Here is a 26,896-nt window from a genome sequence, read left to right on the forward strand (position 1 = left end):
GTTTATCTCTTCTGTTTTTGTGCGACCCAAAAAAGATGGCTCTCACCGAATGATCCTGAACCTTAAAAACCTGAATAAGCATGTGCAATACAACCACTTTAAAATGGATACCCTTCAAAGTGTAATAAGTCTTATTACCCCTAACTGCTATATGGCCTCTGTTGACCTCAAGGACGCATATTACTGCGTACCTATTGCGGTTTCAGACCAGAAGTACCTTAAGTTTGAATGGGGTGGCAAATTGTATCAGTTTACCTGTTTTCCTAATGGTTTAGCTTTCTGCCCAAGGAAGTTTACTAAACTAATGAAGCCAGCCTACTCTGTTTTGAGACAACTTGGGCATATAAACTCACCGTATATTGATGACTCGTACCTACAAGGTGGAAGTTATGAGGAATGCCTAGCTAATGTTCTAGACACTGTGAAAATGTTCCTCTCATTGGGTTTCATTATTCACCCTCAAAAGTCAGTTTTTATCCCTTCACAAAACTTATTATTTTGGGGGTTTGTCTTGGACTCAGTCCAGATGAAAATTTATTTGACCAATGAAAAAGTCGACAAGCTCAAATCAATTTGTACCAAGCTTATCAAGGCCAAAGAAACCACTATACGGGAGGTTTCAAGGGCCCTTGGGTATATGGTATCTCGTTTCCCAGGTGTCATGTATGGCCCGCTCTATTTCCGTCAGTTAGAGAGGGAGAAAACTCTTGCTTTAAGATATAGCAAGGGTGATTATGATGCTTGTATGGTAGTATCAGACAAAGCTGGTACAGAATTATTGTGGTGGAACACACACCTTGAAGCCAGTTACAATGTCATTAGTCATGGTGAGCCTACTGTTGTCATGTCAACTGATGTCTCATCCACTGGCTGGGGCTGCGCCCTAAACGATACCAGTACAGGTGGACATTGGACTGCAGAGGAAGCCAGAAACCACATAAACTATTTAGAGCTCCTAGCCATATACTTGGCTCTTAAATCTTTTTCACCTATCATTAATGGGCAGCATGTGAAGGTCATGGTGGATAATATGACTGCCCTGTCTGATATTAACCATATGGGTACTAGTAGCTCTGAAAAAAGAAATGACCTAGCCAAAGAAATTTGGTTATGGTGTGCCCAAAGAAATATTTGGCTGACAGCTGTCCATATCCCTGGTGCAGAGAATGTGGAAGCTGATAGACAATCTAGACGGTCTCACTCACAACTTGAGTGGACACTAGACAGAACTATTTTCAGGGACTGCATCAATGCAGCAAAGGTTGAGCCCAACATTGACTTATTTGCTTCCAGAATAAACCACCAGCTTCAGCCCTATGTATCCTGGCATCCTGACCCAGGGGCTGTGGCAATTGATGCATTTCATTTATCATGGAAGCAATATGTGCCTTACATGTTCCCTCCATTTTCTCTTATCTCCAGAGTATTGCAGAAGTTCCAACAGGAGAAAGTTCAAGGAATTATCATTGTGCCAAAATGGCCAACCCAAACGTGGTGGCCTGTCTTGATGAGAATGCTGATCGACAATCCAGTACTACTACCCAAAAGAAAGAAACTGCTGTTTCTTCCGAGCAGTCCAGAAAAGATTCACCCTCTGTATCCAAAACTGGAGCTGCTGATGTGCCACTTGTCTGGAGATCCCTTGAAAGCCAAGGAATTTCGACAGCAGCTTCCAGAATCATTATGCAGTTCTGGAGACAGGGCACCACAACCCAGTACCAAACTTACTACAAGAAGTGGGAATCATTCTGCTGTCGACGGAAAATTAATCCCCTTCAGGCCACTTTACAGGATGGCATAAATTTCCTTGGAGACCTCTTTGCTACTGGTGTGGGATACAGCTGTATTAACACTACACGTAGTGCCCTGTCCTCTATTATTGTGCTTCCTGGGAGTGTTCATTTTGGCAGCCATCCGCTTGTTACCAGGTTTGTGAAAGGCGTTTTCGAAAGTAGGCCTTCCCTCCCACAATACAAAGAAATATGGGATGTAAACTCTGTCCTAAAGGTACTTGCCACCTGGACTCTTGGAGTGGATTTAAGTCTGAGAGATCTGCCCTGGAAGCTTACCATGTTGCTTGCCCTCTTGTCTGGCCAGAGAGTACAGACGCTGAAGGCGCTTAATCTGACCTCAATGAATTTAACTGCAAACACATGTGTATTTACCATTGAAACACCACTGAAGACCACTTGGCCGGGCAAGCACCTAAGTCGAATTGAGTTTTTGGCATACGAGGCTGACCGGAACCTGTGTTGTACAACATTTGCATGCCTATATCGATAGAACATCTCACTTACGAGGAGAAACTGACCAGTTGCTGATTGGCTATCAGAAGCCTCACAAGCCTGTGTCAACTGACACTATCACTCGCTGGATCAAGAATGTCATGGCCAAAGCAGGAATTGACACTAGTGTATATAAAGCACATAGCACAAGAGCAGCCGCCACATCAGCTGCAAAAGGGAAACAGGTCCCTATTGACACTATCTTGTCTGCGGCAGGTTGGAGTAGTGTGAGCACCTTTGCTCAGTTTTATGATAAGCCTATCCAAGACACTGCCGCAAACTTCGGACATGAACTGCTGCATAGTCACCGTTAAATGCTTTTTACACAGCTGTTTCAACCAGAATTGTTTACCATATTGTTACTGTTACTGTAAGGTTACTTGAAGAGACATGACATTTTGATGTGGTGTGTACCTTGTTACAGCACCCTGTTGTCATCTATATTGCATTAAATAGATTGATGTTCATGGTTTTGCTCATGATCATGACGCTTTAAAGTCTCATGTGACTCCTTAGCGACATTGACCAATGACGAAGTAGAATTGTAAAATTAAACGAAACTTACCTAAGTTGAAGTTTGATTGAGATTCTACGAAGTCATTGGTCTGGAGCTAGGGAGTCAGGTGCCCTCCCATCTGGGCTACCCACCCTACTGATTTACAACAGTCCTGATCATTCGCCTTTAAAGTGTGACCGCTCTGGTTTCGCGCGCATATCTCACCTGACTCCCTAGCTCCAGACCAATGACTTCGTAGAATCTCAATCAAACTTCAACTTAGGTAAGTTTTGTTTAATTTTACAATTAAAAGTTGTTTTTTATGTACAGGCGCCAAGAGAAAGGTGGAAAGACCATCTGTCATTGACCGTCACTCAGCACTCTTCATCTGCCCACGATCGTAGAAATGATGCACAATATAGCCATGGCGTTACTCTTTCAGCCATTCGGAGTCATGTGCTAAGAGAAATCCCATCGCTGAAAGAAATTTCAGTCCACACAATACACTGTCTTCTTTTGCCGCCAAATAAGAATCGGAAGGCAGCTAAGCATTACCAAAGCTTAATAGATGCCAAGCGACCCCCTAAGAGAAATGATCTCACATGCAGAACACATCCCAATTTTCACTACACATCTGCTCAAGTGAATATAGTTGGAGAACTCGCAGAAATGTTTTCCAATGAAACAATTGCTATTTCTGCTGATGACAAACATAAGGTTAATGTAGGAACATTGGCTGTTAGCAGGCATTTTTCGATAAATAACATATTTGCAACAGACGACCAACCCAACTACCCCGATCATGATTCCGTATGCAAATGCAAAACTTGTTCCTGCCGGGTATTTGTTACTAAAATCAAGGAAACGGCGTTCTTGGAGTCATTCTTCACCTTGAACAAAACAGTGGGTCCACACAAAAAGCAAATATCGCTCCAGTTCAGCACCGCCAAATCACTTTTCACGTGAGCGTAATTTAAGGGGCAAAATGTTTACAGATGCACTGGGCAGAGACCGAATAAGATGGCCAAGATCGGGAGCACTCAACGTTTGTCTACATCCGTGCATGTTCCATAACAGCACAAGCACCATGCATGTCAATAACTTAAAAAAAAATTTTGCAACCCACTGTCCTGGGGGAAAACAAAAAAGCTGTCATCACAATTTGCCATGGGGGCCCAGATCTACTGAATTTTGGTTGGCTGTGGTGAGATTTGAACCTCGACATTTTAATCCTCACTTCATATGCCCCAGGACACAGCCGTCTCAATCCCATAGAACGCAGTTGGGCCCCTCTATCTAAGTGGTTCACTGGCGTAACACTCCCAATTGCCTCAGAGGGGAAAGCCTCTCCCTGAGTGGAATTTTCGGGTTTAAGTGAAGATGAAATTCTCAAAAGGAAAGCAGAGGTCTTAAATGAGGCATGCTCCATTTGCAAGTTGGCGTCTTCTGTCCATTAGCAGTGCTGGGCAGGATCACCTTTGTCGCTTTTGTGTCTACAGTACTAGTTGTCACGCTTACACTAGAATGGCTACTACTAGTATTACTATTATATCCAAGTGGAGATATTCCTTTCCTTTTTGCTCTTTCATTAAGAAGACGAGAAATACCGCTGAGGCGATCTAAAATCGCCTGTTGGTTCGCTAGTATATTCTCTTGATGCATTTCTATTTGCATGTCACTTTTCCTTACAAAGTTATCCAGCATGTCTGATTCGTGATCAAAGATTTCTACCTCTTGTAAGTTATCTAAACTACTGACGGAATCAGTTCCCTCAAAATGATCATTATTGTGCACACTAGTACAACTTATGTCGTCCGGGATCATCTGGGTAGGGCAGGGGATATCCTTAATTTCTATGGAATTATCTGAGTAACCTTTCTGTAATGCTTCAACCGGATTTATTTGATCCATACAACCAGGGTCACCAACGGGCTCAGGATCACTGGGGGTGTCAGTATCCCTTTGGTCCTCTTTGGACACTACCTTTGAGAAGAAAAGGAGGAATTTCCAGCTTCATTACATACATGTAAATACAATCTTTAATAAGAATTTCTCAAGGGGCTTTTCAATTCTCATTTACAATAAAAGTAAAGTTGTATATATACCAATAAACATTAACATCTCGAGTCGATCAAGGTAAAATCAAATCAAATCAAAATCAACCACATAGTAATATCGCAACATGTTCTATTTGTAATCATTATGAATCACGTGAATGTCTCTACAATCTGAATGGAGTCAATAAATTGACATGCTTTTTAAGAAGAAAAAAACCCTTTATTACAAGAACGTAGGTTGAGGCTGAGATTAACTGACATTTTTAAGAACATACTAAGGACATACCCGGACTGAGGGCCCGTCATTTTAATAACATCCTAAGAATGTTTCCACATGTTTTCAGGTTCAAATCACCAAAGAAATAAGAAAGTTCAGCCTCAGCCCCAAATAAGAAAAAATGAGTGTACTGAGAAGAAGACTTTTGAATTACAGTAGCAGCAGCCTTCCACTATAACATCCTGACAATCACAATCGAACGGATAATTACTGAAACTGGATGTGAACATGACTGTACTAACCGGTTCTGGGTCCTTTTTTATGCTCTGAAGAGGCGTCATCGTTGACAGTTTTTTGACTGCCTTCTTGTTTGGCTGCAGTTTCCTTTTTCTTGGTGCAGGCTCTTGCTCATGCTCCTGCTTATGGTCTGAGTCTGACTCTGGCTCTTCAAACAGGCTAGAATTCACTGGATTGTTCAGGAATCTCACTTCGAGTGTGCGGAGTTCTGAGGTATTGTCTAGGATAATGAAAATAATGAAGGTTACCAAAATGAGTTACAGTAACCTTGCCAACTTTTTCCATTTTGTCAGCAAACAAGTATTCAACCAAGAAATGCACATTTACGTAAAAACCATACATAGCATTGACTCCGATAATTTCAGCCTCCAATGTTACACCTTCGTAGTTCAGCTCAACTTTGCTTCCCTTACTAACATTATCGCTGCTAATCACTTTGACGATTTTGTTCAGCGGAACAATACTGGTAGTGCGATCGGACTTAAAATAGAACAGTCCATTCTTGGGAACTTTAAGGGATGCACGTAAAGACATTATGACTACTGTTGTCTAGGTTCAGTTACTGTGATGAGGCTTTTATATTCTTCTACGGACCAAAATTCCGAAGTATTAATTAAACAACCAATGATTGAACATTGCATGATCGAAAGTACATCAAAACCCAGCCTGCTATCAGTAAAACTGGCCGCCTGAAACACTGAAACACACTTTTTTGGCTGTATAAACCAGCGACAACAATATAATATTAATTTTATTTGTCGTTTTTCGTGTATTAATTTTTAATTCTTCCCTTATAATTTGGGGATTCTCTACAAATCACCATTATTTTCTTTTCGTGTATATCTCTCGGTACATGTATGTCCGGTATTTCTTTGTAGTTGTTTCGTGACTTAATGGCAGGACTGAACAACACGGAGATCGTGCATTTTTCGCGCTTAATTACTAAACCTGCAATTTTTTCGCACACTCTGACCAAAACTCAGCTTACAAGATGTTAATTTATATATCACATAGCACAATTCCTGTTTTATTTTCCCAACACGCACAAGGAACTAGTGTCAGCTAGGCATATGAACGCTCTTCCGAAGATTAAGAAATTGAATAACTAGGCAAAAAACTAATGGAAAATATTCACGGCTGAGTAGTTAACTAAGGTTGGAAATGAACTTTTTTTCAAACTTTGTTAAAATGGCTTGCATCAAAAGATAATTGACACTGTTTATGTTGTAAAAGACAACAAATGGCTACGGTTTAATACATATTCCTTCCGGCCAAGGTTTTCCAGTGTGAGAATTAAACAGTGGGTTGGGTTTGGAACAACGTGGGTTTCTGGTCAGGTTATATGTTCCGGTTAAATTGCAAATTATTTCTCAAGACAATTTTTCTACAGTAATGTTTTTAAACCAAAACTAGTGAGCAACACTCTGCAAACTGACGTTGTAAAACTTGTTTATTCTCCGACACGTTTCCTCTAACTATCGTAAACCTCTCTTCAGGGAGTTTTACAAACACACACTAAATGCCTGTATTTATAAAGACATACTAGCGGCTATTTCGATGGCCACATTGAGGGGAGGGGGGCAGGATTGGGCAATTACCAAAAAAAATTCTGCACAAGAAAAAGTGCCAAAAAAATATCGTGCAAAGCAAGTCACGCAAAAGAACATGGAACAAATCGAAAAAGGAAACTCTGCACGACCCGACACTGAAAAATAAAATTTCGTGTTCAGAAAAATTGTCTTTTGCGTTTGTCGTTACATTAAAATTATCAGCCCTTCCGTAATAGTTGAAAAACATGTCAGATTGCGTGCCTTGTACTGATCAGTAACGTGATAATTGTAACTAACTTGCGTGTTGTTCTTCAATGGAACAACAAATTGCAGTTGTTTTTGCTGCTGTCTTCACAGAGCCCATGGCTCCTGGCTTGAGTTGTTGTACAACGTCACGAAAGTGAGAGTGTTGCGTGTTAATTTTCGAGAACTAAAAATACATAGTGAACAAAGAACCCGTGTAGTGGCTGATGAGAACTTAAGCGTCTAACATGAATACCGGCAAGAGACATCACGATTCTTCCTCTGAAGAAAATATTTTACACCCAATTGACGAGGCTCTTGAAGCTTTAAAGCACCTAAAGAAAGGACTTGATAAGATGGAATCTGCTTTGTGCCTCTATGAGACGGAGTATGAGCCCATGGGAGATCCATACGACAATCGGGAACACCCGTTTAAACAACAGTTTGGAAATACCTACCAAAGTAAGTTAAAAAAAATTGTTCCTGAATTAGTAACTAGTTTTTTGAACTGCTTTGACAGGTGAAAACAACCTCATAGCGGCATAGGAATAACATGCAGGGGGCAAATATTGAAGGTCTTGCCAATAGCACAAAATACAGGACTAGATGAGAGTTGTTATAAGACGAAAACGAAAGTACCGGTGCATCGTGTGTGTTTTGGTGGACTCTTACATTCCTCTCTGGTTTTGCATGTTAAACAGCAGAAGTGTTACCTGCTACATGCACTTTTGGAGAATTCTAAACCCCGGTAACAAAAGGCATTAGTATTAAAGTCATGGAACATGACTTGTTTCGGGTTTTTCAATCATTTCAATACCTCGCATTTACCATCAGATTTACCAGGACCTGAGCACTCTTAATAAAGCGTTATTTTTTCCCTAATTCTCAGGTTATCCATACATTCTTTGGAAGAGATGATCAGAAAAAATGATGTCCTGGATCATCGGTTCTTCAAGTAACACCGACTGCATGCACGTTATGTCGCATTTTTGTTCTGGACGCAGTTAGAAAGATCAAATCTGTTTAGTTCCATTATTTTGTCTAACGATGCAATTTTATATGTATAAGCAAGTGTATGCTGTATGACCGCTCCTAAACAAGAACAGCAAAAACCGACTCACAAGTCTACTGAATCTTGTTCTTTTTTTCTCGAATATTTATTGAACATATTCTTTCACTGAGCTGCTCTACCTGTAAAATTCGTAATAAAAGGGCTTTTATGACAAAATACATCTTTGTCATTTTTCCTGTGAAATAATTTTAAAATACATGTTGTAATACAGCCACAATATAGCCTCCTCTCATTGCTCCCTGCTGCATACCAAGAGCGCCCTTAAGCGGCCTGGGGCCCGTTTCTCAAAAGCCCCGGAAACTTTTTGGGTCCGTAAAGGCATAGCAAAATCTCAAGTCTCTCAGTACTCAAAGAAAATACATTTTATTTCAGAAAACTTTTTAACAAATAGCTACACATTAAGCTTAACTGAATTAAAGAAGTATGCAGCATGTTAATGCTAATGTTCGCATCACCTTATGAGAAAAAAAAATACATATAAAGATAAGCGTCGGCTTTATTAGCCTTGTAGCCATCAACAGTGTACCAAGATCGCATGACACTTTTTTTGGTCACGTACTTTGTTTGACTTTTTTTTGAAATGAATGAAAACAAGATGAATTTGCGCGATTTTGCTTGAATTTGCATGTTGAAGGGGGAAAAAAAGCCCGTCAGAAGTGATGCTTTTTCTTACAATTAGCATCTCCTTAAATCTTTCGTACATTTACGGCTGGGATAAAGCTTTCCCGCTTTTCCCGCTAATATGTATTGCTATTGTTTGCTATTGCCCATTCAAATTTTAGTATAAGGAGACGGATGCATTGAAACGCGGGCACATGAACAAGCCACAGAACCTTGCAATGATCTGTTTTACGGTAGAGTCGGGAATCGAGAGGAAAGCGCGCCCTTCCGAAAAACTGATCGATCCTGCCGTAAGAGTTGCGTGAAAACAGTTCACTTGAGGGAAAACACAAGATGCGCGACGATAGAAGCAAATGGAAACGAGAAAATACGAGAAATTCGTGGACAAAAAGAAGGAGAGTAACATTCTTGTGCTAGGGAATTGGCACGTGTTTATTTTGCTACTGAAATGGAAGGCATCAGTGCCCTAATAAAACAATCGAATGACCCTTGGTAAAGAAAAGTTGGTTACTTAACTATTGTATTCAAACTATCATGCATGGATGTGGCGCAAATTTCAAGCGTAGAGTTTGTGATTGTGTTTCGCCATCAAAACAATTAAATTCGTCAATCCCCGGAATACAATTCTCTTAACCACAAATGCAACTTTCCGTGCGAAAATGATCTTAAAATTGCTAAATCCAGCTTAAATCGGATCCATCGTGTCAAATCCTGAAAGTTCTTTAACCGGTTTGAAGCCGATAATAAAATATGCGACGTTTTGATTTCGGCATGCACGACCACCTCAAGAGTTGTTGATAAGTTGATATCGGAGATTCAAAGTGGCATTACAACATTTAACACGCCGCCAGTAAGAAGCGATGATAAATTTATCTCCTGCAGTTTGACACATTTTCACACTTCTAAACGCCAGCATCGATAGAAAGCGCGCTCAACAGGCTAACCTTCAAGGCAGATGCATCAGTAAATCACTGCTACAATAAGGTAAATTAAAGGGCTGTTAGAAGAACAACAATACACAAATGCTTCTCAAGGAGACTGACTAATATGCGTGTTAGCGTACATTCGATTTCTGAAAATCTGACTTTGCAAACTCACAGGAACATGGCTTGAATTTCATTTTATATTTACATGCCTCTCTCCATAAAATAAAATTATCTGAACTAAAAGTATTATTACCAAAGACCGAGAGATTGAATAATTTGTGAGTTTCTTTGCTACTCTTTGATTTCTCTTATCAGTTGTGGTAGATACAATTACACTATTCTACCAGATCACAAGTTTCCGAAGGCTTTTTTCGGTTCAATTTCCGATAGTGCTGGATGACCTTCCGAATTTGACTGGTATCATCTTACAAGTATACAAGTTCCGTTTATCGTATGTGAAGCATCGGAAATTTTGCCTTCCGAAATTTGGAGATGTTCTCGCCAGCTACGAGGACTACGATCAAGAATGATTTCTGTCGGCGATGAAAGCGTTACATTGAAACATGAACTTTGCGTGACAATGAAATATGAACTACTTGAACATTGAACTATTATGTAATCTATTGTACATGTATTGTGATCGAGAGACGCAAAATAACCAGAGCGGATCAGAGAGAATAAAGGAGAATCAAAGTGAACCAGAGTGATTGTTTGCCATTAAACCATTTACAACAAAAGTGGCAACCCTGCCAGGACCCTGTAACAGGAATCACCGAATATGGCGAAAACAGTTGAACAATTGACCAAAGCGATCAACGCGAAGCTTCAACTACTCAAGCTTACACAAGACCAAACAACTAGCACAATTGAGAAGAAAAACATCACAACCATGGAGAGATTACGGAATACATTGAAGAAGGTGGAAGAGGTCCACGACTTTAAGACTACTGTACAAGAAATGATGTCTGAAGCAGGGAACAAAGAAGAAGAAATCCTGGAATGGAGTGCGAATATTGAAGAAGGCATGGGTGAATTTGAGAAAACAATCGACCACCTCAGCACAGCGATTAAGGAATTTCAGAGCAGTGAAACGCAAGCCGCGAAAAAAGAAGAGGAGCATGCCGCACAGCTCAGGGAGAAAAAGTACGAAGAAGAAATACGATTCGAAAAAGCCAAATAGGAGCAAAAGCTCAAGTACGAGAAGAAGATCGACAAGAAAAAGGATCAAAACATCAACGCGAAACTGCCTAAACTTGTCATCACTCACTTGAAAGGCACTCCCGCCGACTGGCTGCGATTTTGGGGTCAGTTTTCAGCGGAAATTGATGCAGCAGATATTTCGAAAATCACGAAGTTTACCTACCTGAAGGAAGTCTTGGAGCCACATGTTCAATCCTCAATAGATGGCCTGCCGTTTACCACAGAAGGCTACAAAAGAGCGAAGAATATACTAAAAACAAAATATGGAAAAGAAAGCGAGATTGTCAAGGCTTACGTAAGCGGTATTATGTCCCTGCCGACGATTCATGGAACAAACCCAAACAAGATCTTAGAGTTCTATGAAAAGCTGTGCTCAAACGTACAGTCTCTGGAAACCATGGGCAAGTTAGGAGAGGTGAATGGGTACGTTCGAATGACTCTGAACAAGCTGGAAGGGATCAGAGGAGATTTAGTCCGTACCGATGATGATTGGCAGGAATGGAAGTTCCCGCAGCTTCTCAAAGCGTTACGGAAGTGGACCGTGAGAAACTCACCAAAACTCGAAGAAGGGGTTGATCAAGAAAAGCTGCCACCATTCAAACCGCCATTTAAACCACCAATCAGACCACCTTTCAAACCACCATTCAAACCACCATTCAAGCCACTCACGTCAAGAAGTTTTCAAGCCAACCAACGAGAGCCAAAAAGAAGGCCATGCATTTACTGCAAAAGCCCAAGTCACCAATCCACTAATTGCGACAAAGTTACCACGGTCTCAAAGCGAAGAAAACAGCTGATCTTAAAACAACTGTTTTAATTACACCGGCGCCAATCACAGGGCCGAAGAGTGCCGCTGTGTTTCAAAATGCATGTTCTGCCGAAGGAGACACCACTCGTCAATCTGCAAGAACACTTCCGGATCCCAGCAACCCGAGCATATGTTAGTTGCCACTGGAAGAAGCTCAGTAACCTACCTGATGGTCGTGGTAGACGTAGGTGGTATACGGTGCCGTGTGCTGTTGGACACCGGAGCCGGAAGTTCATACGCCTCTGCAGCGTTACTCGATCAACTAGGAAAGCGACCAGTGTGAAAGGAGTTCCAAATGATCGAAGTCCATGATGTAGCAATCAAAAACCTATCTGGGGATTTTCATCTGCAAACAGAAGTAACCAAGGTGAACCGTGGTGTGCTGTTAAATTTAACAAATCCCAGGTACAAGGACATGGTGACATGGTGCGACCACTTGAAAGGGATAGTAATGGATGATGTTGACGCGAAAAGAGAGCTCCCTGTGCACCTAATCCTCGGTACTAGCGAGTATGCAACGATCAAGACGGAGACCACACCCAGGATAGGACAACCTGGAGAATCGATTGCAGAACTGACACGCCTAGGATGGACCATCATGTCTCCTGGAAGTGTGCCTGATCTTACTAACATGTTTCTAACCCATACCTCCACGGTAGATTATGAAGCACTTTGCAGACTCGATGTACTTGGATTGGAGGACCGACCAGTTGGTGATCAGTGTCTCATGTATGAAGAATTTAAGGAACAACTTGAGAGAAGCCCTGAAGGATGGTATGAAACAAGTCTTCTCTGGAAGGGTAATCATCCACCCTTACCCAACAACAAGTACAAAAGTTTGAAGCGATTCGATAACCTAGTGAGAAAACTAGAAAAACAGCCAGCCATGTTGGAGAAGTATGACGACATCATCCAAGATCAATTGGCACAAGGAATAGTCGAACGGGCACTGAAGGAAACAATACCAATACCAAGGCTCGAACTAGTGGCTGGACATATGGCAACCAATCTCGTGCACAACGTGAAAGATGCTCTACAAGGGTTCCCAATAACAAGTGTCCACTGTTGGCGTGACAGCAGCGTTGCTCTTCACTGGATCAGAGGGGGTGGAAACTACAAACAGTTTGTCAGCAATCGGGTGTAGAAAATCCAGGAGAAGCATTACATCCAGTGGTGGCATGTTAGTTCAAAAGAAAACCCTGCTGATCTCGGAAGCCGAGGTGGAGAAGTAAATGAAACCTCAGACCTGTGGTGGAATGGACCACCTTGGTTAGCACAGCCACAGAATTGGCCACCGGATATCGTCACCAGTCCAACCAAAGAAATGCAAGCTGAAGAAAAACTCATCAAAGAAGTCCTTGCAGTCACCATTGAAACCAATGACGAACTAGATCAGTTGATGCAAAAGTGGGATCTATGGAAAACCATCCGAGTTGGTTCATGAGTTTCTCGATTTATCCAAAACTGCAGAGCTAAACATCAACAGAGGACCACCGGACCAATCACCACTGAGGAGACCAACAGCCAGATTGAGTTCTGGGAACAACGAACACAGATCAGATGCCAAAGTACGACCAAGTTTCAAGAAGATCAGTTACGACTCAATCTTCAGAAGAACAAAGACGGACTCTACGAGTGCAGAGGCCGTATCCAGGCAGACTATCCAATCTACCTGCCTGACGACACGCTGTTCAGTGGGAAGCTGGTTATGTACGCTCACACACAAACTCTCCCGGGGGAGTTAGTTTGACGATGACAAAGATAAGAGAAAAGTATTGGATACCACGTCTCAGAAGACTAACAAAGCAAGTGATAAGAAAGTGTCATGGCTGCAAAAGATTTCAAGTTACTGCACTAGCAAACCTGCCGACAGGAAACCTGCCTAAGGAGAGAACAGAAGGATCAATGCCCTTCAAGTTCATTGGGGTTGACTTCGCTGGTCCTGTCAAGTACTTTAGCAAGAACAGGAACGAAATGAAAGCTTACATCGTTCTGTATGCATGCAGCCTTACCCGAGCCGTGTACCTGGAGCTGTTACCAGATCAGACCACACAAGAGTTCCTACGCAGTTTAAAGTGTTTCATAGCAAGACATGGACGGCCAGAAAAAATCTTCTGTGACAACGGGAAGACCTTCGTTGCAACGTCAAAATGGTTGGAGAAGATCCGACAAGATGAAAAGATAAACAACTGGCTAGCTAAACAAAGGATCACATGGCAATTTAACCTCAGCAGAGCCCCATGGTGGGGCGGCCAGTTCGAAAGGTTGATCAGGGTGATGAAGCAAAGCATGTACAAGGCTATTGGAAATGGAAACCTGCACTGGCATGAGCTAGAGTAGGTGATCTTAGACGTGGAGACAACCGTGAACAACAGACCTCTTGGATACGTAGAGGATGACGTTCAATTGCCAGTGCTGACCCCCAGCCTTATGCTGTACATATTAGATGGATCAGCCCATTTGAAGAACATAGAAACCAGTTATTTGGATTTCTCTTCCCATCATGCAAAAGAACACAAAATCAGCACGGCCTCGACCCTGTTGTTCCGGGCATCCAACCTCCCTAGCAGCTTTGAAGGAAAAACACGTGAAACCAATCATGTTAGGGCCGCGTTAGAAGCTAATGGTTACCCAACGGCTGTTATTTCTAACATTCTCAATAAGAAGCCACCCCCATCTACAGTTCCTCCACCAGAAGAACTGGTTTCTATGTTCTTCAAATGGGCTGATCCATCTAATATGTACCAGGGTTTTGCATGTCTCCCTTACATCAGCGGCCTAACCGAGCCCCTCACAAGATTACTCCGCAAAAATGATATCCGAGTTGTCAACAAACCACTTAAAACCCTTCAACAAGAATTCCCGTCACCAAAGTTCAGACAACCCTCAGATTTTCAATGTAATGTTGTTTACAAAATTCCATGTAAAGACTGCCCTTGGAATTACGTAGGAGAAACCGGAAGATGCTTCCAAACCCGAAAAAAGGAACATCAACGAAACTTGAAGAACTATTCAAATGGCTCTAATGTTGCCAACCATGCGTGGCAAAACAATCACTCCATTGATTTTGACAATGCTTGTGTCATTGACAAAGGTAATTACCGCGTTCGGAAAACACTAGAATCTTGGCACACAGCAAAAACCGTCGACACGGAAAACAACTCAAAACCGTTGCCTAGGCAATACTCGATTTTATTGTAATCAGGCCTCATTTACATTTTTATCTTCTAGCTTTTTTCACGCTTGTTTTTATTCTCAATTTTTCGCACCCCATTCATATATATTTTCGCTTGCGCGCCACATTTTTCATTCATGAAAGGCTATAGACTGATAGCCGAAAGCTTATGTTTTCAATATATTTTTAACCAGAGAGCGTTTTTATTCCAATATGTCTTATCCTGGTTACAGCAAATATGCTATTGAAATGCTTGTGAGTGCCTATTAACTCCACCCCTGGCTGAACAGTTAAAATTGGGAATTTTGTAAATTGGAGGGGTGGTGCTGGAAGGACTATTGAAGACGACCTGGCCCAAGAAATTTCAAACCGTTGCAGTAAAAGCATTGTCCAGAGGCGGGAGCCAAAAAAAAAACCCTTAGCTCTATTAGCAAGGTCTGCAAAGCAACTACTGGCATCCATCAGATTGTGGAGGAATTTGACTCTGCTGTAGGGATCCACAATACATCTGTGCAACATACAACTAGAAGGCAGCGTGACCGAGTGATTTAGGATGTTGGTGTTGTAATCTGGAGGTCCCAGGTTCAAGGCCTTCACCCTGCTACTAGCAGGACTTGTTTCTCGGTAGTCCCAAGTTCAAATCCTCAGTCACACTTTGTAGATAGCCAACTGCTCTGCATCCTGCCTGTTGGGATTTTTAACTATGTTAAGTTTATTTGAAATATTTGTTTCCTTTGTTTCAGTGGCATGCCTGTAAACTAGCTAAGCTTAGTGCTTGTATAGCTAAGTACGTGACCACTATAAATAAGATTTACAGTTTTTTACAATACAACATGTGACTCACTTAAGGTATTCCTGGACAGATGAAATGACCAAATGTGGTCAATTTTCAAGGTTTATTTAAAAAAAACAATGTATTTGAGTAAGCGGAATCATTTTACCACCAGCTTATTGTTTATTTCTTATAGTGCCCCCCCAAAAAAAACTGGGCGGGAGAACTATTATGGAATGCGTGGAATTTAAGATAAGGGTGTGGTCATTCCCCCCTCAAATCTCAGTTTCCCCTCAAATTTTGACAGGGATTCATTATTTCACTATAAGATTTGGGACACAATTAGTATACGCCACAAAGCAACTTTACACCACAGTGCGCATTTGTCTTTTCCATTTCAACTTTTTTTGGCCATAATTAGAAAATTTTATCAAACTGAAATGTAACATTCGTTTTTTGGAGAACTGTTCCATTCTACCATGGCTTGTCTTCTTTTTCTGACCATTAACCAGCCATAAATTTGAGAAAATTCCTCACCTACGAAGGATTTCTTGCCATTTTGATGTTTTCTGCGTCTACAGTAACTGTTTAGAGCAGTAAAGCAAAAAATCTTCCCCTAAATGCGGCTATATTGACTATTTTCGTGTGTCTATTTTTCCCACGAAACCAATCAGAGGGTGGCATGACACATTCACCTAGCAACGTCACCTCGCTGCCCACAAACACTGTGTGGTGACAGCCGACTTCCTATATTTGAGACTCACTCGGTAGACATTTTGGAAAGAAAATATCAGAACTTAAGTCATCAAGGAAGGAATTATTTATTTTCCTTATTAAATGAAATTTTCACAACACTAATTTCGCGAAATTAAAGTGACGCAAAAAATAAGTGTCACGAGCATAACATGACGCAAAAATTAAGTGACTCACATTATGTCGATAATCACAAATAATGGGTTTATTACCGCTGAAACGCTTACTAAATCATATTTTTAACTATTCTGAAGCATTGTCTTGGTCCCCCTCATCACTGCTGCTTTCTGCCTCAACTCTGGGCAGCACTTCTTTTATAGTCTTCAAACTGTCCATTTACTGGCTCCCTGTAATGCTGTTCCACTAGCTGCTCAAACCTTTCAATGGCTTTAACCTGCTTTGTAGATGTTTCCATTCTTACTGTCGCGTCAACTGGAATCTCCAAACCTCCTTGTATAAGTGACAACCATCGAAAGTGTGCGTCTTTTACAGTCACGAAGACATCAGTGCCTCTTGAAAGGAGAAATCTTGTAAAGCGGCTTATCTCACGTGGCAGATGACCAAGCGTTACGTTTAATAGTCGTCCAGGAAGCAATTTTGTCACAGCTATTGCATATTGATTGTGTTGGTTGTTTCTTTCATGAACGCAGGAAAGAACGTCTCCGGCCTTGGGTTTCCAAATCTCTTTATACACATGAAAGCCTCTCAGGCCGCAGGGAAAGGAATACTGGACAGTACCAGAAACTGACACCATCATCAAAGTCAAATCTTTCACAGTATCAGGGTTTGAAGTTTCTTAAAGGTATTTCCGGAATTTTGACAGCTGAAAATCATATGGTATCATATCTCGGCCACGTGGTTCGAAGTGGTTGTACAACGTGTCTGCTGTAGAAACACAAACATTTGTCTAATGCCCTGATACTGATGTCTTTGTTCCAGTTCGGCTTTTCTCTAAGGAGAGAAGAATCTTTGCCTGGAGGTTCAGAAGGAGTAGAAATACTTGAATCACATTTGCCGGGGCAAGAAGACACAAATATAGGAACGGTTGAATACAAGGAAGCTGCGGCTGCAGTTGTTGACCTTTCAAGACCTGCGGAGATTTCGCAACCAAATCAAGTTCTGAAGAGAAAAAGGGGCACATATTCTCAATACAGCGGAGAAGATCGCATCAAGATTGGAAAATTCGCAAGTAAGAATGGCAACAAGAAAACCCTAAAACGCTTTGCTAAAGAATTTCCAAACTTAAAGGAGAGCAGTGTGTACCTTCAAAAAGTCATTTCGAGATCAACTTTCTGCCCAAACAAGAGAAGGAAACATCCAGCTGCTTATGTCCCTTGCAACGTAAAAATGTAGACAACCACCATTGCTTTACGAGCTGGACAGCAAACTGGTCGCCTTTTTACAAAACCTCAGAGCAAGAGGTGGCGTAGTGAATGGCAGCGTCATTTCAGCAGCTGCAAAAGCACTAATTAGCAGCAATCCGTCAATGCGTGACAAGTACATCTCTTTCGTGCCTATGAGAGGATGGATTCGATGTATTTACAGGCGTTGCAACTTTTCCCGTCGAGCCGGGACAACAACCAAGCCACCAGTACCAAGGGGCCTTTACGAAGAATGCAAACTAACTTGCCGAATGACTATGGCAGCAACTACCTCCCAGTCTGTACCAATTAAGGGTTTGACAGACAAGCGAAATATCACCTAAACATTTCTGATTTCTTTATCTGGCGAATTTCTTCCACTGCAAATTATATACCAGGGTAAAACTAAGGCAAGCCTTCCATGGAACTTTAGTTTTCCCAAGAGCTTTTGTGTCAGCCAAAACCCAAAGCACTATTCAAATGAGACAGAAACAATAGGCCCTATTGATTCTATAATCAATCCCTATGTGGTGCAAAAACGCAAGGAACTTGGCCTTCCAGCTTCTCAAAAAGCGCTCCTCATCTGGGATGTCTTTCGAGGCCAAAAAACCCAGAAGGTGTGCTCGAAGCTGTCTTCACTGAATATAGAAGTAGTCGAAGTCCCAGCTAACATGACACATTTTTTCCAATCCTTGGATCTAACGGTGAACGGACAGGCCAAGAAGTTTTGAAAGGACAAATTTGCAACGTGGTATTCAGCAGAAGTCCAAAAGCAAGTGGATAGTGGAGTTAACTTCGAAGATGTGAATGTCGACCTGAAGCTATCAATTTTGAAACCAATCCATGCAACTTGGTTGGTGGAACTTTATAACTTTCTCACTGGTGCACAGGGGAGGGTTCATGTCTCGAAGGGATGGAAGAAGGCTGGAATTAAGGGAGTGGTAACTGGAAAGGAATTATTACCGCCAGTTGACCCTTTTCAAGACATTTACATGAATGTCTCATGAGACTGTATATGCATTATTATTAAGCAGCGTCATTTTATCTTAGAGTTTGTAGGAAGGAATGTTCGATGTAAATTCATGTGCAAGCATGAACTTCTTGCAGATATTGTGAGAACCGTTCTTGTTACTGTTACTGTTAACCTTTCTTGTTACTGTTACTGTTTTTTGTTATTTTTAACATTACTGTTCCTTTGATAAAGTCGTTTTGTGCAATTAAAGGACATTTTAAACAACTTTGCCAAGGAAAGGTTAGCTGTGTCTTACTCAAAAATGCAAAATTAAAGTGATTCAAAATACAAAATTTTAGCAAAATCACGAAATTTAAGTGTTACAAAATATGCGCACCTGAAAATCATGAAATTAACATGTCGTGAAAATTTCATGTAATAAGGTATATTATTGAAAAGTTTATTTATCAAAGAAAGAGTTATATTTATTTCTGGCTGGTGGTGATCTGAAAGACTGGTCAAGAATTCTTCACGAGGTCTGTGGCTCAGGAAGTCCCTCTAGAATTCAGCTGAATACTATGCATCTTGAAAAAGCTGGATGGAAAATTGTATCTTGCGAGTCCACTTTACTTACGTGGAACCAGAGGGTCATGAATTCAAGAGCTCAAAAGACAGAGTGCAAACTAGAGGTTGATGGAATCTTCAACCGATTTCTTAAGGACAAAACTAGCCCTGAAATTTTTGACAAGCAAGCATCCACAACTAAAGATTCCAAAGAAGATTATGAACCAACAGTGAAAAAGAAAGCCACTGAATGTCTGGACTAATCAGGGTAAGTATTATGTCATTCTTCGCCTGTTTGCAGTAAAGGTTTGTGCTTGCATTTTCATCAGTAAATTCAAAAATTTTATCTGCAACTTTATTGCATAACAATGCTTTTAGGTGAGACATTGTAAATTTAGAATCAATCTTGTCAATGTTTTCCTTTAGCCTGTTATTTACATTACATGTTGTTACTTTTGTTATTTTATGCCTAATTGTGGAATTATTTGAATCTTTACTCTTGCTTTGTTCCTTCTGTAGATTGATCATTCCAGAGGGATTATTTGTGGGGGCATCCTTTACCATATTGCAGTTTGTGAATGATTTCAATGGAGTTTTTCAATGTCCATCATACTATGGGAAATTTAAAGGTAATCTTTAATCCACTCACTGTATGAAACAGGGAATTTATACTCCAGTCTCCTCAAATAACTTTGAAAACAAATTTTGGTCAGCCTCATTAAAAAACTGTTTTTCTGTTTATATCACTTTCACACCATCTCAAGAATGAACATGGATAGGTTTGAGTAGGAAAGTTTCTTTATGATGAAATCTTAAAATCAGTCTGTTAGTTTCATGATTCAAGCTTGCCTTATCATTGAAACTGACAAACCATTCTTTTGTGAATGTTATCCTGGCTACTGTGAGAGCTGTACCCTCTGATCAGAAAACTCTATTGGTTTGAATACTTCAGTGTATTTTTGTGTGTGTTTTTGTCTCAGGAAAGCTTGTACTAACTGCGTGTGAAAAGAAAGGATTTGGAGGGGCCATGATGTTTACCTTTAAGTGTTGTGGGTGCTGAACCACTGAGATCAACTATGGAAGCAGTCAACTTGCCCAGAATTCAAGGTGGCAGATAGTATCCTTGGCCCTCTCTTTAGCATTTTTCATTAGTGGGCATGGGTATGCAAGTTATAGGAAAACACTCGGGAGGGGTTTGGGCTGGGTGTAACCTCAGAAAAACCCTTTTTGGAGGTTATTGACCGAGCACTTCCACATATTAAGGACATGTTAGATGAAATGTGTGATGATGCCAAGCATCAAATGAAACAGCTCTCATCTGATCAAGTATGTAGCTGGTCCAGAGCTGTAACATGCTGTGATGGTTGCTGGCTAATAAGGGGGCATTTTAGTCAAAATTGTACCTTCGTGATCGAAAACTATATTACTGGTGCCTTTCTTTATTATGGGCATCTGTCAATGTGAGGTGCACATAGAATTTGTGATGAAGATTTATGGCAAGGCACTGCCAAGTCAGCTGAGGGTCATCTGAGTCAAAAGCTCTGGGCTCAGGCCAAAGAAGAAGGCCCAAAAGTTGAAATCAATTGGCAGGATTTAGACTCTTCATCTGCCAACGGGTTTAGGTATTCGTTTTCGAATGAGCAAGAATCAAGAGTTATGTTATGTGGGGAGCATGTGGGTAGGGCACACGGGAAAAAGTTAGAATAGTTGAAGGGAATGTCAACCTTTTCCCCTGCATTTATTGCCTTGCATAAATCCAAATTTCCTGCTGTTGAAGCAGTGAAATGCTCTTGTGCTGACAAAAAACATACCTTTGTTGCTACAAGGAACAGACCTGTTTGTGGTTGCGTTAGACCTGGATTTATTCAGAATGCCAAGCGGAATCACTATTGTGTGTTAGTGCAGGCTGGCTGCAGCCCTGAAAAGTACAGAGATACCATGTTGATACTTGGCAAATACCACAGCAGGGACATTCATGAATGGGAAGGGGGTTCTTGTTCTTTCCATCTATTGGTAAAGTGTTCTTGAAAGGAGTGTGTCGAAGATGAAAATGGGTTTTACCCTGACATGAAATGCCAAGGACAGCCATATCGCTCTGCTCACCCCCTGAAATGTGAATTTCATGGGCTGGCCTAAGAGAGAGTGTGTGCTGAGAGGGCAACAAATAGTGTAGTGTAATTAAGCCAGAATTAGGTAAAGGACACTCTAACTTGCCAGAGGCTACATCTAGTGTACTGCCTAAATTTAGGGCCAACGATACAAATCTCCGTCAAAAACACTACCAAGCCTCCACAAATCTAGACCTCATTCAAGCTAACATGTCATGGCTGTATAAAGGCAAGGGAGCTCGGTACCACTAGATTGTAGATTTATATTCGAGGATTGGCCCTCCAGTACTCAGCAGAATACAGGGGATGGTGGGTAATATTCCAAACAGGTTTCAGTTTTGAAATTTTAGTGTTTAGGGGTGGTGGGCAGCTTGGGGATTTTCAGGATCTTTTTAATCATTCAGAACCATGCTGAGAAAAAAATGCTTTGGCAACAGTAATGTAGACCTGTGCATATACAGATGTGCTTTGTTTGATATATACATATACGTAGTTGTACAACATTTTCAAGAGCTATACCATGTAATATCCCAGGAGCCACTTACATTTTCTCTCACACAAGAAAAAGTTGAATATACATCTAGAGTGCTCACCAGAGCTGATATACAAAATATCCACTCCGCAGGGCTTAGTGCCCTGGCTGGGATTCTTATGCACTGGCATGGAACTTGCTGGGAAGCCCGCTTCAAAACAATTGCTTGCTTACTGGTTTAAACTCGCAAGCTTATCCTAGCTGGAAAATGCGCTTTTTTGGGATGAATCTAGCTGGTAAATTTTAATGCAAGGTTTTCCCTGGTAGACTCCATTACCAGCCACCACTCTGGAAAATTAGCCCCGGGAAATTAGCATGCACTCATCAACTGAAGGCATTTTCCGCGAAGGAAGGACTCAGGGTGCCACCTAGTGAGATGGTCACTTAGGATTTGTCTATCCAGGCATGCGCTACATCATATTACACAGCAGTTATATGACCCCTGTGTGACAGCTGAGCTGTCAACTTGGAAAGCGAAAACGTTGCTATTGCAGGCGCAGTCACGTCCCAGCAAAAGCTTTTGGCTACAGCGCTCTACAGTCTTGGGAACAGTTTCTTAATAAGAGTTGATTTAATTTCAACACGGTCAGTTTCTTGTGCTTTCTCTTGTCTGTTAGCTGTGTAGTTTCAGACCTACTCTACTATTCTGTATTTGCCGTTATTGTTCTGACCAAGTTGGATGACAATTAATTTTATGCGCATTATCTTTTTGGTGTGCTTTCTGTTTAGATAACCAGATCTTCTTTGTTGTTTAACACATTTCGAAAATTCTTGATTTACTTATTTAGACGTTTACAATTTTGTTTCAGCAATCGTCAGAATCGTTTCGTGACGCTACTGCAGCTAAAGACCATTTAATGAGGTATGTCAGTCTTGTATGCTGTTGTGTCTTTGCAATAGTACCGAGAATAGTATCGTCTTTGACAAATGCTTATGCGTGCCATCTACTTTAGATGTAACATGTTTACTAGTACAGCTAGTAAGCTTATATACACTTAGTATTTAAATTTAAATCAAATTCCATGCACAAGTATTCTCATCACATCGCGCACAGTTTATCTGAGTGTGTGCTTACCGTACATCGACAGACACACAAGACCAGAACATTTAAGCAAAAGTTGCAGAATGTCATTGCTTTGTTTTTCGCTATATCATTTTTGGGCTATATTTATGGAAAATTGAACAGTTCGTTTTGCTCGGATTTTTTAAATAATGGTAATGTGGCAGAAACTTTAAGAGAACAAAATCTTATTATCTGAACTTATGAGCTGTGGTTTCCTTTGATTTTACACTTCTTCCAAAAAGATATTCCACCGTTCCCTTAGGTGTCCCTGATGTTTTGCTACAAAATTTACGTCTTGAAGTCTAAAGGGTGGAATTCTGTGAGCGACTTTCGTGTTTCATTTCTACAATTTCCAATCAAGTTATTCTTAGTGTAATAGTGTGCGCAAACATATATATTTTATTTGTATGAGTTTGGCTTGAACGCGTCCCAAGCAGGGAGACAAACAAGATTTTATACGCAGCTTAACATTCCGTTGTTTCTACATTCACAAAGCTTGTTTTAAGAAAAAGGTAACTTGGATTTCCAGGGTTACAAATGATGCAATTTTTTGGCGCTTGTATTTTTTTGCAATTTTGACGCAAATCCTGAAAGAACTGTATTGTGATGCAAAGCAGCGAAATTTTATCATGTGTCTCAGTTTCTTGAGTGGCACATGACACCAGAATAACAGTTCTTTTTTTAGGCCTGCCATAAGTTGACTCTTTCTCAAAGCGGAACAAGAGCAACTGTGAGAAGTCTTCAGTTCCACCAGCACGCACGAGTTGAAATTTAATTTATTTAACATTGGCGCCAAAATATCATTGCCCACCAATGACCAGATCTGATGACCTTACCGTGAAAAAACACTCTCTCAGGTCACTCCTCTAAATACGAAATAACTGAAGCATGTTTGATTAACATGATACCAGGTTAACTTTCATACTAATACAAACGAAGGGTGCTTAAAAATGCTCAAAATAGAATTAGGGTAGCTGTTGTGGTCTTGCAAATGTTCATGAAACATATAGGTCAGCTTGGGTTCCGGTCTTCATTTGGCCTTGCAGAATTTGACACCTAATACAGTAAACACCCGCATATAAGAACACATGGATTAAGAACATCAGGCTGAAATTTGGCAAATAAAGCACCACTTTTATAAGAACAATATCAGCCTGGAAAAAAAAATAATGTTCTTATAAAATGGGAAGGGTGTCAAAATTACACAAATTACCATAAACACACCTGCTGACCAATGGTATTAGCTAAGTTTTGGGCACCTTTGTTCTCTTCAGAATATCTAATATCATGAATTACATTTTTTGCCTTTACAATACTATAAACTACTGTATTGATATTATTGTTCCATCAATTTATGTAATTGTCCAAAAACATGATTAAAATTTCTAGCAACATTTTTTATGCTGTACAGCACTGAATTTAAAAAAATTTAAGAACATTTAAGAACATCCTGAGGCTGATTTTTCACTAAGCATCCGATAAATAAGAACACAATCAGTCTGACCTCTGAAATTGTGTGTTCTTATATGCAGGTGTTTACTGTAACAGACTTTTTTGCACTAAGCAAGGGTCACACTACATGTAACCCGCGATCAGGCGTTCATTTTATAGCGAAAATAAAACTAAAAAAGAAGCCTGATCGCAGGTAACCTTAGGCTGTTTGGAAAGAAAACAACAAGTCGTGCAGTTTTTTTTAATTTTGAAAGGGTCACATCTTGACCGTACTATCCCAGGTTAATTCTTCAGCAGGCAGCTCCGAATGACAAGGAATACTTTTCAAGTTCTTTTTAAGAATTCTGGGGCACGGCATGGCGAGATTCAGACAATGCATTAGACTCCAAAAAGTTTTGGTTATAGGGACATTGGATAAATTATAATCGGGTGCGTCTGCTTTTTGCAGTATGATAATAGCCACTGTTTCAGTCCAACATTTAAACACATGCATTGGTTTATTTGACAGTTTAATGGCTAAAAAAATCATGTTTGTTTGATTTTCACAAGTGCTCCAAGGTAGCACTTCAGTTTCTTTTCACATTTTTCTCAAGTCGCTAAATTCTAGACGTCCACCAGTATATGGCAAAGAGGGGTTTGCAATGTCCAGTAACAAATGACAGCCTCTTGACATTAGATAACATCTTGTCTAACCGGCTCAACAAGGGGTCTGAAATTGTTAATTATTTACGCAATAGATATTTTAAAATTTTAAATTTTAGATTGTAATTTTAGTTAGGGGACCTAAATAGGGATAACCTCATGGTCCTCCTCTTCAAATACTCTTTGTACTCTGTATTTGAATAAAGTATTATTATTATAAATCTCCAAAAAAAATTATACAAGAAATGCAAATAGCATATAGTAGCTGATCCACACTGAAGCGATGCCTGGGTCGTTTAGCTTGGGTGAACAACAGTGGCCATGACCACTTTCCCTTGCTAATCTAACCTCTAGGAGCTTGGCATGTGGACATGCTGCAGCAGCAGCTGTTTCTCTCTGACACTCATCTCACAGTCCTCCTAACCTAGCCCTGTTGACTGCCCTTGCATGCAGCAGGCAGCACTTGGGTACTGCCTGCCTTTTACGTACAGAAGGATGATGTGGATATCAAAGAACAAAAAACTGAACATCATCAAAACAGCAGCTAGGCTGATAAAAAACGACCTCAAATCACTTGCAACCTCAAGTGGCAACTACCCCATGATAGACACCAATGCCGAATCTCATGTCCACTTTCTTCCTGCCACACTTTCTGCATTTCTGGGAGTTCTTATCTCAGAAAAAAATAATTCGTTGAAGGTAGCATCAATCGGGCAGGCCATTGTTCAAGCTGCGTGGCCACGTGTCGTTATCGCACTTTTACAGATCAGGCTTGCAGTTCAGTTGCACCACAACTTCGCCTCGCACTTCCTTATTGACACCTTGCATCACCACGGGTTTTGTTTATCTTACCAAGTAGGGCAAATGTTCAACAAGAATGCTGCACTTAGCCAGGGAACTAATATACCCTCTTTTAATGGGGACTTTGTTCAGTACACGGCCGACAATGTTGACCACAACTCTAGGACACTCGATGGAAATAACACCTTTCACAGTATGGACATGATTGCAGTTGTTACGCCTGGTACTGAACACAATTGTAATGTCCCACGACGCAAAGTTACTGCAGAAGAAATCTCGACAACTGGAAGAGTAGAGATTCATCCATGTGGACCCAGTCAGGTGAACATGGAGATCAAATACAATGACGTGGTTCTCCTACAAGCGGAAGACCCCACTTCTAATCTTGACATCCTGTGGAAGGTATCTCTACTGTTTGGCACCCTGCGTCCATCTTGGAGTGGCATGATGCAATCTGTTCACCAAGGAAGGCACCAGAGCAAGTCTTCAATTATGTTCCTTCCCACGATTGATCTGAATCCGACCGATGTGACGTATCTCTTCCACCCTGAACTTTGTAACTGAGCATGCCAAGGAACACGGAATTGCCAATCCCATCATCACATTTGATCAGCCTCTGTGGTTAAAGGCCTTTGACATAATACAGTCTGAACCAGCTGACAGCGATTTACACAAAGTGATCATGCGTCTTGGTGCTTTTCATGCGGAGATGAGCTTTCTTGGAAGTATTGGCCATCTGATGGCAGGGTCTGATTTACGAGAAGTTCTGGAACTGATTTATGCATCTAATGCGGTAGACCATATAATGACCGGAAAAGCAATTGCTTGGGCTGTTCGTGCGCACCTCATCGTGGACGCCGCTTTGATTGCGGTGCTGTATTCGGAAGCTCTGGAAGTATCCATACCGCACTTACAACACACAGGTAATAGCCATTTATTTTGTCTATAA

General features: G+C 40.9%; 2 protein-coding genes and 1 pseudogene across 2 annotated transcripts; all 3 read left to right on the forward strand.

Moving 5' to 3' along the window:
* Positions 1–13,524: 13,524 nt before the first annotated feature.
* Positions 13,525–14,112, forward strand: LOC145501677 (uncharacterized). The gene has a single exon (XM_081481098.1). It carries the CDS (start codon positions 13,525–13,527, stop codon positions 14,110–14,112), a length of 588 nt encoding a protein of 195 aa, XP_081337224.1.
* Positions 14,113–20,293: 6,181 nt separating this feature from the next.
* Positions 20,294–24,108, forward strand: LOC145500395 (uncharacterized; annotated as a pseudogene).
* A 1,262-nt stretch (positions 24,109–25,370) lies between these two features.
* LOC145500615 (uncharacterized) lies at positions 25,371–26,663 on the forward strand. Its single transcript, XM_081480139.1, has one exon. It carries the CDS (start codon positions 25,594–25,596, stop codon positions 26,509–26,511), a length of 918 nt encoding a protein of 305 aa, XP_081336265.1. The 5' UTR covers positions 25,371–25,593; the 3' UTR covers positions 26,512–26,663.
* The last annotated feature ends 233 nt before the right edge of the window (positions 26,664–26,896 follow it).

The sequence above is a fragment of the Orbicella franksi genome, chromosome 10 (assembly GCF_964199315.1).
Source record: "Orbicella franksi chromosome 10, jaOrbFran1.1, whole genome shotgun sequence".
NCBI lineage: Eukaryota > Metazoa > Cnidaria > Anthozoa > Scleractinia > Merulinidae > Orbicella > Orbicella franksi.